This window comes from Cyphomyrmex costatus, unplaced genomic scaffold, assembly GCF_001594065.2.
Source record: "Cyphomyrmex costatus isolate MS0001 unplaced genomic scaffold, Ccosl1.0 scaffold718, whole genome shotgun sequence".
Classification (NCBI taxonomy): Eukaryota; Metazoa; Arthropoda; class Insecta; order Hymenoptera; family Formicidae; genus Cyphomyrmex; species Cyphomyrmex costatus.
The window spans coordinates 74,422-85,092 of record NW_017280287.1 but is presented as its reverse complement, the minus strand read 5'-3'; the positions used below and the strand labels follow the sequence as shown (position 1 = coordinate 85,092).

The following is a 10,671-nucleotide window of genomic DNA, read 5'->3' as shown; positions in this document are numbered from 1 at the left end:
AAGGCGCCCATTGTCTCAATTGCAGTATCACATATTTTAATAATATTTATTTATTACTAATATTTAATTTATTATTTTAGTAATAATTAAATTTGCCATGAGATATATTTAATTTAAAGTTATATTATATATGTTGTATTGTTTTAGGGTGTATCTTTGTAAACAATGGCAGGAATTAAAAGTCCTAAACGATCACACAGCCGCTGCCACTGGCGTTCGTTTCGGAAAGCATGCACAATATATCGCGTCTACTAGCATGGATAGAACATTAAAACTGTATGGATTATCATAAATATAGAAGTATACTATTATTTTTAATTGGATTAGACGATTACTTTATAAATGTCTAATTGATTCGATAAATTTTGATTTAATTTTTTAAAAATGTTTATGTATTATTAAATAAAAAGCTTAGAATAAGTAATAAATAATGAACGTAATAAATTCGTATTATTGTAAAATCTATTTAATCTTTTTGCATTTTGGACAATGTAATCTTCAAAATTTTATGTAAATTAGTAACTTTTAGGAGTATGTTTTTTCCTTTCAAATACGGATTGTACGAAGATTTTTCAGCTTAGTCATAACATTTGCAAAAGTTTTTACAAAAGTATACTATCTTTATGTGCAAATAAATTACAAGTGCGACTGTAAATTACAATTTTGTCTTTAATCATTAAACCATATACGTGCATCTTATAGAAAATAAATATTTTATATAATAATATCTAAAGTGTTATTTTCTATATAATTCTCTTAAGTAAAATTTTATAAATGTAAAAAAAAGTCTAGGAATACCCTATTTTTAAATCTATAATGTAATAGCTACGACACACTGATTATCGTGCAATTATTTATTCTCACTTGTCCGTGGTTTAATTTATTGTTCAAATTTGATTATGTAATTAATTTACACTTCCTCATAAAGTATAATGAACAATAAAATATTAAACAAAATTACATTTAAAAAATATCAATATGTAATTTAAAAAAACTTGAATATTGAATAAAACAAAACCACAGATGTCCCAAAAGTATTAAACCTTTATTAAGGTAATATGGTGGAATCCCATTAAACAAGTTTTTTTATCATAAAAATTCTTTATAAATAAATACGCACGCGCACGTTTGTGTAAAATCACTTATCTGTTATGTGTAATAAACACATGTACGTCTTCAATGAACCAAGAAGAGTATTAATTTTTGATTATACATACATGTTATCTTTTAATTATGTATATACGTACAAAATAGCTCATACTACTGATTACTTCGTAAAACTATAGGAAAATTTTTTATATAGGCAATTATTATAAATACCAACTCACATAATATTTTATGAGTATTCTAATTATACAATAATTCATAATCTTACAGTAAAAATCATGATTCTTGATAGCTATCTTAAACTATCTGTTCTTATTGCTCTATCATTTACTCTACTTAAAAACAATTCATAATACTTAGTATATAGTCTGCTGTCAATCGCAACCATTTTGTCTTTGTAGATAAACTCATGACATCGAGGATTTGCTCAAGGCACTTGCTTGTTACTTTTTTCGTATAGTTTTGTATACGGTGTAAAATACATACACACATTTTATAAATTATATAATATTTTAAATATCTAACAATTTTTCTAGTTTTAATATAATCGTGTAACACACCATGTAACATAAATAATTCTTTTTATATATACAACACGAAAAAATTGTCATTTCGTGAAATCAAGTTACTTGCACATTTAAAGAGAGAGAGTTTAAAGAAGTTATTTCGATTAGCAAGATAAATTTTTGCAATTTTCTGAAAATCATGTAAATACATGATTATCACAGAAATACACGATTATACGTAGAAATCTACGTATAATTGGTCATCAAGTACGAAAATAATAATATAGTAATTATAGAGGAAAACTCACTTTCTCGTGCTTTTTATGACACTATTTAATGTTAATAAGAGGATAACTTTGTGTGACCTATTTTTATAAGTGTTTAAAATCTCATCATTTTCAAACAGTACATAACAAAAATCAACGTGTCATTTCTCGCGCATATCAGGATCAAATTTTTCCTTTTTTTTCAATCTTTCTACAATTTTTTTGTAAATATTAATAAAAAAAATGTGATAATTACTTTTGAAGAAAAAATTTAAAATTTTTATCGATCTTCAATTAAAAAAATGTTTTCATCATTTTACTCTATTTTAATTCTGTGATAAATTACACAAAGATATGATTTTTGGATAATCACCAAATTGCACTGTGCGGTCAAAATGACCTCTAAGTTTTGAATGTGCATATAGAACACAAATTACTTGATCTCACGAGATGAAATACATCTCTATGCTTGATTTAATCTTTATTTTCACGGACATATCGACTTTTGATGTGTATGAAAAATTCCGTCACACGGTGTTAACAATTATTGTAAAATGTCTAAATAAATTTCTTAAAAAAATTGAATATCGTTGCAACTGTTACAACTTTTCTATGGATAAGATACATGTAAAGACGTATAGAAAATATCGTCGCTCTTGTTATAGAATATTAACTTTGGAAGCCCTATTTTCTAATGTCATGCGTAACATGCATACTAGCGCGCACGCACACATACGCATTGAATTATAAAATTTATAATAAAACTATACAATTATTCGAGAAATCATACTTTTGGCATAATTCGCTGAACGTTATCTATATTATAAAATATGATGTATATTTCTCGAAAACTTACTACTCTTGAAAAATTTTAAAAAGATGCGCATTATTACAGGCTAAGATACATCACGTTTCGGTATATGACAGATTAATACTCACTATATAAAGTAGATATATAAACGCTTGAATGAAAAGATTAAAGTATTGTAATATTCCAAAATTCGGCAATTCCAATTATTCAAATATAAAAAAGACAAATATCGCAACAATTCCGAAGATAATTTATGAACAAAAAATTAATGTAATTTCTATCAAAAATAATACTAAAAAATTTACAGAAAAATTGTTTTACTGTCATAATAATCACTCTAGTCTCTTAACACCTTTATATTCTTAAGGCACATTGTCACACATGCTCTTTTTAGTTTTTAACAAGTTTTATAATTTTAGTACAAAAATAGAATCCTTCAAGTAAAAAAGAAATTTTGTCGTAAAATTGCATATAATATTTATTACTTGAAATTGCATAATATTCAAAAATACTTTGTACATTTTAACATGAAAAATTTATCCTTGAAGTAGTCTGAATCTTTGTATCTTTAACACATTTTCTTAAGTTATTTATTCACTATTTTACATATTGTATACTAGATATACAAGATATTCCCGAACGTTTTGGCCAGGCTTATAGGAAATTTTATCTATCTTTTTGATTTTATATAGAAAATTTAATACTGAACAAGTTTCCTATAAATACGGATTGAAAAATGCTTCCTTAAGTTAACGCCCAAAAACCTCTAAAACTATGATTATTTCATACATTTTTAAACAAAAAATACGAAACAAAAATTGTAGTAAATTCAATTATCTTTAAAATGAAATCAAAATGATTATAATATGTTCCATAAGTTTTGAGATAACCAGTCTTAAATGTACAAGTGTTTCTCTTCGGCAATAAAACTTTTTTAATAAACTTCGTATTTATGCTGTTATAGACATAGCTAAAGGTGAAAAAAAAAATAAAAAAACGTTCGGGGACACCATGTATAATTATACATAGAGCAAGAAAATAAATGATAAAGTACCATTTGTCATTACTTGTCACTAGCGTGATCAACATTTTCATTCTGTGTATTATTAAAATAAAAATGGAGTCGAAGAAAAAGATTAAAGTCAGTATTCATAGTCGAGTCTCTTACAATCTATTTAAGACCATCTTAAGTGCATTGTTGAGCTTGAGATGTCATAAATTAATCACAGAACTGTGTTAACATCTTAAGATATTAACCTCTATGAAGCTGGTACCCCATTGTCAAAATTTCGATTTAATTAATAGAGTTCTGGCTCTTCCTCAAAAAGTTCTAGAAATTTCTACAAAAGTTTTAGAACTTTTGACAATGGGAGGCCATCTTTACAAAGACAAGATATTATTTAAGATGATCTTGAAATAAGACTACGAACATCAGCTTAAGAATAGAGATTTGTGTTTGGTCCCAACAAGTTAAGAATAGGTGAAGAAGAGAGAGTTCGGTTGTACTGCTAAAGACAAGAGCATTAGGAATGATATTGGGAATTCATTGAAGCACCAATTGTGTATACGCAAAAGACTATTATCTTTGAGCAACTTCAAAATACTCTTCTTAAGTATTCAATTTTAATATCTTTAATTTGCGAACTCTGATCCAGTCTATTGAGAGATTTATAGATCTCTATAGTCTTTTCTCCTCTCCAGTAATTGTTTATTATGAATTTTTCGTTATTACTTCTCGTTAACAGACGTAGTTAAAGCAGTCAAATCGTTATTGTTGGATGTAACTTTCTGTTTGCTAGGATTGCTAGTCTTTTTTTCATCGAAATGCCGTTTTCGGTGCACTTTCATGTTGTCACGACGATTGAATTTTTTACCACATTCCGGACATGCGTGCGTCTTTTCTCCATGTACATGACGATGAGCAGCCAAATGACTCGCTTGTGCAAAACTCGCGCCGCACTCTTGGCATATGTGTTTACGTAAACCTTCATGCTTTAATAAATGCTCATTGAGAAACGCTTTAGAAGCATAACGATTATTGCAAACATTGCACACAAACGGTTTAGGATTTGAGTGCTGCATTACGTGCGCTTTATACTTGGAAGCGACTTTGAAAGTCTTGCTACATATATCACACGTATATGTAGTCGCATGGCGAGTTTTAATATGTTCGTTTAGCACCGATAGACTCGAGTAAAGATTGTAACAAAAGCGACAACGAAAATTACGTCGTTTTTTCAGATGAACACTTGCGATATGGCCGAGTAATCGCGTACGAAATGGGAAGACTTTGCCACAATATTCGCAGGCCAAATTTTGCGGTGGTAAATGTGACTTCATATGGATCTGCAACGAAACCTTGTGATGATAACTCTGTTCACAGTCTGTACAACTGTACGGTCGCACACCCTTATGAACATTGTCGTGTTCAGCTAGATAAAATTTGGATTTGAATCGTTTAGGACATTTAGGGCATTGTATGGGTCTAGGATTAGTATGCGAACATCGAATGTGCTTCATCACATCAGATTTGCAAACAAATTTGGCGTTGCAGACGACACATGTATACTGCTTGATACCGAGGTGCGTCTTCACATGAACCGTACACTTATCTCGGCGTTCATAGAATTTTTGACAGAGTTTACACGCATAACCATTCTGTGTTCCATTTACTACATGCTCCACATTATCATCTACCTTAATCTCCTCACCATCAATTTTAAAGAGCTCTTCTGGATTCTGTGTTGCTTCTAGTCGCTGTTCCAATTCCGCTAAATCTTTCAATTTTGCCACAGCACTACTGTTTTTCGACGATGTATTGCTAAGAATGCTATTGACAATACTGTTCACCTCTGTTCTGTTTTCGCTTTGCAGCAAAGCTACGATTGCTGTATCGACTAGACAATAGCCTTGATCAGGAAAAACCCGTGCTCGCGCTGTCGATATCTCATCATTTTGTTTCTTACACAATTCCACAGTAAAACTAATATCTTCGGCATCGTTATTCCGATTTCTTGTCTCCTTCACAGAAACCTCGATATCGGGAGAGCTAGAAACAATTGTCAACAATTTATTCAAAGCTGAAGTCGGTAACTGAATCGTCGATGAATCCTGTTGTTGTTGCTGCTTTGAACATTGTTTATCTGTATTTTCGTTATTGCTATTATTATTTGTAGAACGACTATTATTGATGTTAGTTTCCACATTGTCGTGACTCCTTAATCTATTTGCAATCGGAATCTTTTCGTTGTTTACCGCAGACGAATCTGCGGTTTGCCTGCTTCTAAGCCAACGAGTCGGTGATGATACTGTACTTTGAGTCTGTACATTTTTTCCTGCAATTTCATCATTGCACTTGGAAGCTTGTTGCTGACTACGAAGACTTCTTAAAATCTTCGGAGCTGTATTTCTCTTTTTCTGCTGTTCTAGTGAATCCTTGACTATGTCTTCAGTTTGATTGTTTCTAGTGGAATTAAGATCTTTTTCAATACTGTTGTTATTATCAGACGACGATGTACCCACCAGCAATGCAGATTCTTCATCTTTTACCTCTATCTAAAGAGAAAGTAAATTATAAGCATAAGCAAACAAATATGCCTTTATTTTGATAATAGGCATAAATTTAGAATCAATTAAAAACTCAGCCATTTCTTTGTTCAAGTTTTTATAATACTATAATTCACACAAATATTTTACATTAACTTATTATTTATTTATATTCCTTTTTCAATAATGAATTAAAAAATACATAATAATTTTACACAAAAAATGTTCAATAGTATTGTTGTATTAAAATTATAAGTTTTATTGACAAGTAAAAAATAACAAAATACATTTTGTGAAATACATTACTCATATATTGTTTTAACATATTTAGTTTATGTATATTTTATTGTTACTTGATAGAATTTAAATTTATACTTATGATATATTATGAAACTGATACAGGATAGAAGAATTAATTGTTATAAAATAGCACATTATGACAAACAAATGATAAAAATATACAGAAGACTTACAGACTCTGTTAATGGTGGAAGATTATACTGATCACGCAACACTTGTTGAGTACGCAGACATTCCTCTTGAAAATCACAAACAAATTCAAGTTTACCCAGACATTGAACACAGATCGCTTTGGGAAGAGGATCCTTCTCATCTATCTGTGATTTATAAACAGAAGTAATGTAACAAATTAATAATCAAATTTTTTAAAGTAATCTAATTATCCTGAATAATATATTTTTGTGACCTATTTATAAAAAATAAAGGTTTATTAACCATATGTAATTTTTATATTAATTTTTGTCACTTTTCATTTTCTTTCTAAAAATATTAATCATAATTCATTCTAAAAATATTAATCAAATGTGACTACTTTGCTCTATAGACATAACAGTTTATGACATATCATTAAATTCTGGTTCTTGCTAAACTCAATGTTACTCAATTGCAGCAATAGCTTGAAATTATTGATTAACTAAAAATGAATAATTTTCATTCAGTTATAACATGTAAAAAAAGTTCCATATTCTTCTTTTCAAAAAATTCACACAAAAATTATTTGCACAAATATAAACATAATTTGTATAATAATTATGCAACACAATTATAGACACTTGCACATTTTAAAATTAACACAAATATTTCTCTTGTATATTTAATTATTTTTCATATAGCAATAACAATTTCACAAAAAATTTTGCAAAAATCTTGTTAATAAAGTAAATATATAAAGTAATTATATAAAATATCTATTATTAGTTACAATATTAAAATAAATATTAAAAAATCTGTTATCCCAATAAGATTATAACATGCTAAAAAAGATTAGTATCAAATGTTAATATTTTTGCGAATATCTTTCTATTTCTTCTTGAAATTAAAACACTTTAAGCCCAATCTATAATGTACTTATTGTTTCATGTTTTATATCTTCTTTTTTTACTTTTTGTATATTTGTCGTTTAGAGCTGAGAAACATCGTTATTATAATTTATCTCTTCTAAATTCTCAAAGAAAGGCATTATATTTTACATAAAAATATGCAGTCTAATAATCAAAGTTTATACTTATTCTTCAGAATTCAGTATTATTATTATTATTATTATTATGTGATTATTATTTGCATGCTACTGCAAAACAGGATGAATTAACCTCTTCAATCTAATCTAACCTAAATTATCAATGTTGTGTTGTATAACACAATATTTCTTGTTTTCTGTCGTTTGAAATAAAATCTACAATGTTCTTTATTTTATATTGTCCAGTTTTTCATTTTTTCTGTTGCCTGACATAAAAATTGACAAACTTTAGAAGATACAAGAAACACTTGAAAAGAAAGGCGATCATCTTATAAAACAGTCAAAAAAGGTTAAGAAACAGGAAGCAAATTGTAGATTAGGCTCGCTCCCTCTCCCTCTCTCTAGCATTATCATTAAATATAAGTAGTTACAAATTATTGCAATATATTAGTTGATTAAAACTGCTTAATTTCTTAATAAAAAAAAGAAGTGATGATAAAGATAAATATAAACAAAAGAGACAAAATTAACTTATATCAGTTAGGTTCATAAATCCCAGTGCTTTATTCTTTAATTACATTATGTTAGAAAGCTGTATTCAATTGAATAAATTATTTAAAACATTATACCATACATATCTTCAAGTATTCTGAGAAACATTAAAATCTATAAGCATTGCAAATAATAATTGAAGTAGTTTAGAGAGTAATCATGGTTAAGATTTGTATTTCAACCAAAAGTATCAATATTCCTGATATTGAAAAAAGCCACTCTTTGCATTGATAAACATAAAGCAATATGTAAACTATACAAAAGATAAGATACATTGCATATAAATAGGCATGCTATTATGAAAAAAAAAAAATTGTAGCAGAAAAGAAAAATACCACAAATACGATTGTTTGTTTGTTTAAATTTTTTATTAACACAATAATAAGGTTAGAAAAGAGAAGAGTTTTTAGGATTGAAAAGTATATAACTCACCAAGATATTAATTTTCCTGTGAATCTTGAGACCAAGATAGCGTTTGATACCTTCCTCACCGAATACATCGATGTAGATTTTCTCGTACTGGCCGCAGAGCCTGCACATTTTCGCCTCCCCCTCTTCCACCACATCCATTCTTATGTATTCGTCAGTGCTTGCTTACATACACGTTCGAATACCGCAAGGTGGGAATTGCTGGAAAACCACGCTCGTTGTTTCGTATCACATAGGCAACGCTTTTTCCTCTACCTATTCTTCTACAAATTTGCCTGTTTTTTGTTTTTGGAAGAACGCGACAAAATAAATATTTTTGTCGTTTGTGACGCCAGAATATGAACAGAAAACTGCGAAGAAGGGGCGAAAATGGAGACAACTACACTGGCGTTACTACTTACTACACAATCCAACACAAGACATTCTTGTGGATTCTCGGAGAGTAATAACATTCGAGCCAGACTTCAATCACGTCTACAAACTTCTAAATATTACTCACTACTAGAAGACCTAGGTATCGACAGAGAGAGAAACCTGAGATAGGCAATCCCCCCGGTCTTTTTCCTCCAATGTCCCTAACCAGTGTTACCTATATTCTTCGACCATAAGGTACATCCAGAAGCACGACCGCTCACTAAGCGCTTAATGAGCTTTTTTATCTGATTGGCATATTCTATTAGATCTAAATATATAAACCAAACAGGTACAAGAGCTCACTGAGCGCTCAATGAGCGGTCGTGCTTCTGGATGCATCCAATGAATGTCATGATTGGCTGACAGTCAGCTAATCAGGACGCTAATGGAAAGCAGCCTAGGACTCTAATGCACGGATGTTGGAGCCAAAATGGCGGAATGATTGCGGTATGTACATACGTTATGAATCTAGTGACTTTAGTTTTGAGCGATAAAAAAGTCACGTGACTGGATTGTCGCCAGCGACTAACTTTAATCATGAAAAGGATTTTCCAGCGACGCGATTTAAATGTAGTAGCGTCAGTTGAGGAATTCTATGACAGTTGCTCCAAAATAAATATAATCGTACAATGTTACAATCAGAAAAATGTTATAATTGGATAATAACGGAGTGTGCAAAAATTATAAATAATTATAATATCAGAGAAAGGAGAAGAAGATTAGCGATATCGGCAGTTATTTTTGATTTAGTAAAAAAAAAGGCATCGACCTTATACTAAAAAACAGTTTTGGATTAATCCATTGTTTCAAATGAGATGCGAACATGGGTTTCACATAATATAATTTTATGTTCTTATATATATTTTTTTATTTTTTTTAAATAATATATTTTATAAATAATAGACATTTATATAACCATTAAGAGCTTTAGAAACTTCTTCCCACAAAGCTCTTGTAATTCTGCAATTCCTTTGAATGAGAGGTAATCTAAAATTCCAATAATGGTTCTCTGCATTGGACTTCTAATATTAACATCTCCTCCTCCTCAGGTGGCAGTTTTTCCTTTGCGCTCTTTTGATTTTGGAAGTTCTATTATTATTAATGAATCGAATATTCTCTGAAACAAAAAAAGAAATGTATACAAACATAATATGTATAACTTATTCTCTTTTAATTAAAAACATATATAATAAGAAAAGAGCTAACGAGCCAAATTATTTAAAGTATATTATTCAAGGATAGTAAATAACTGTAAATAACTGTCATTGACATTGATATGACTTATTTATATTATAAGAACAAAAAACTAAAATAAAATATATATATATACAGTACTGGACAAAATAAAGTACGCACTCCAAACATTTTCACATTTATGCAAATATCTCGTCAGTCCTAGCAGATAGCATAATAATGAATCAGGTAAAAGAAAGGTATTTTAGTCTGCTTTGTAATAATGATTATAAAAATTTCAAAAACAATATAAAATCCTTTAATAGTCAAGTCCGTTACATTTATTATCAAATTTATCGTGGACAAAATAAAGTACGCAAGTGAAAAAAA

At 29.1% G+C, this 10,671-nt stretch overlaps 2 protein-coding genes across 2 annotated transcripts in view; one reads left to right on the top strand and one right to left on the bottom strand.

Moving 5' to 3' along the window:
- The window catches only part of Prp19 (pre-mRNA processing factor 19), a 3,527-nt gene extending 3,186 nt beyond the window's left edge, over positions 1-341 (top strand). The window contains exon 8 of the mRNA XM_018548297.1: positions 148-341. Coding sequence (XP_018403799.1) covers positions 148-292 — 145 coding nt within the window. The 3' untranslated portion in view covers positions 293-341. The remainder of the gene's footprint in view (positions 1-147) is intronic.
- Positions 342-4,418: 4,077 nt separating this feature from the next.
- On the bottom strand, positions 4,419-8,835 carry LOC108780542 (zinc finger protein 182). The gene is made up of 3 exons (XM_018548296.1): positions 8,698-8,835; positions 6,710-6,853; positions 4,419-6,245 (listed from the first exon to the last, which is right to left on the bottom strand). Exons 1-3 carry the CDS (start codon positions 8,833-8,835, stop codon positions 4,419-4,421), a joined length of 2,109 nt encoding a protein of 702 aa, XP_018403798.1.
- Between the last annotated feature and the right edge of the window lie 1,836 nt (positions 8,836-10,671).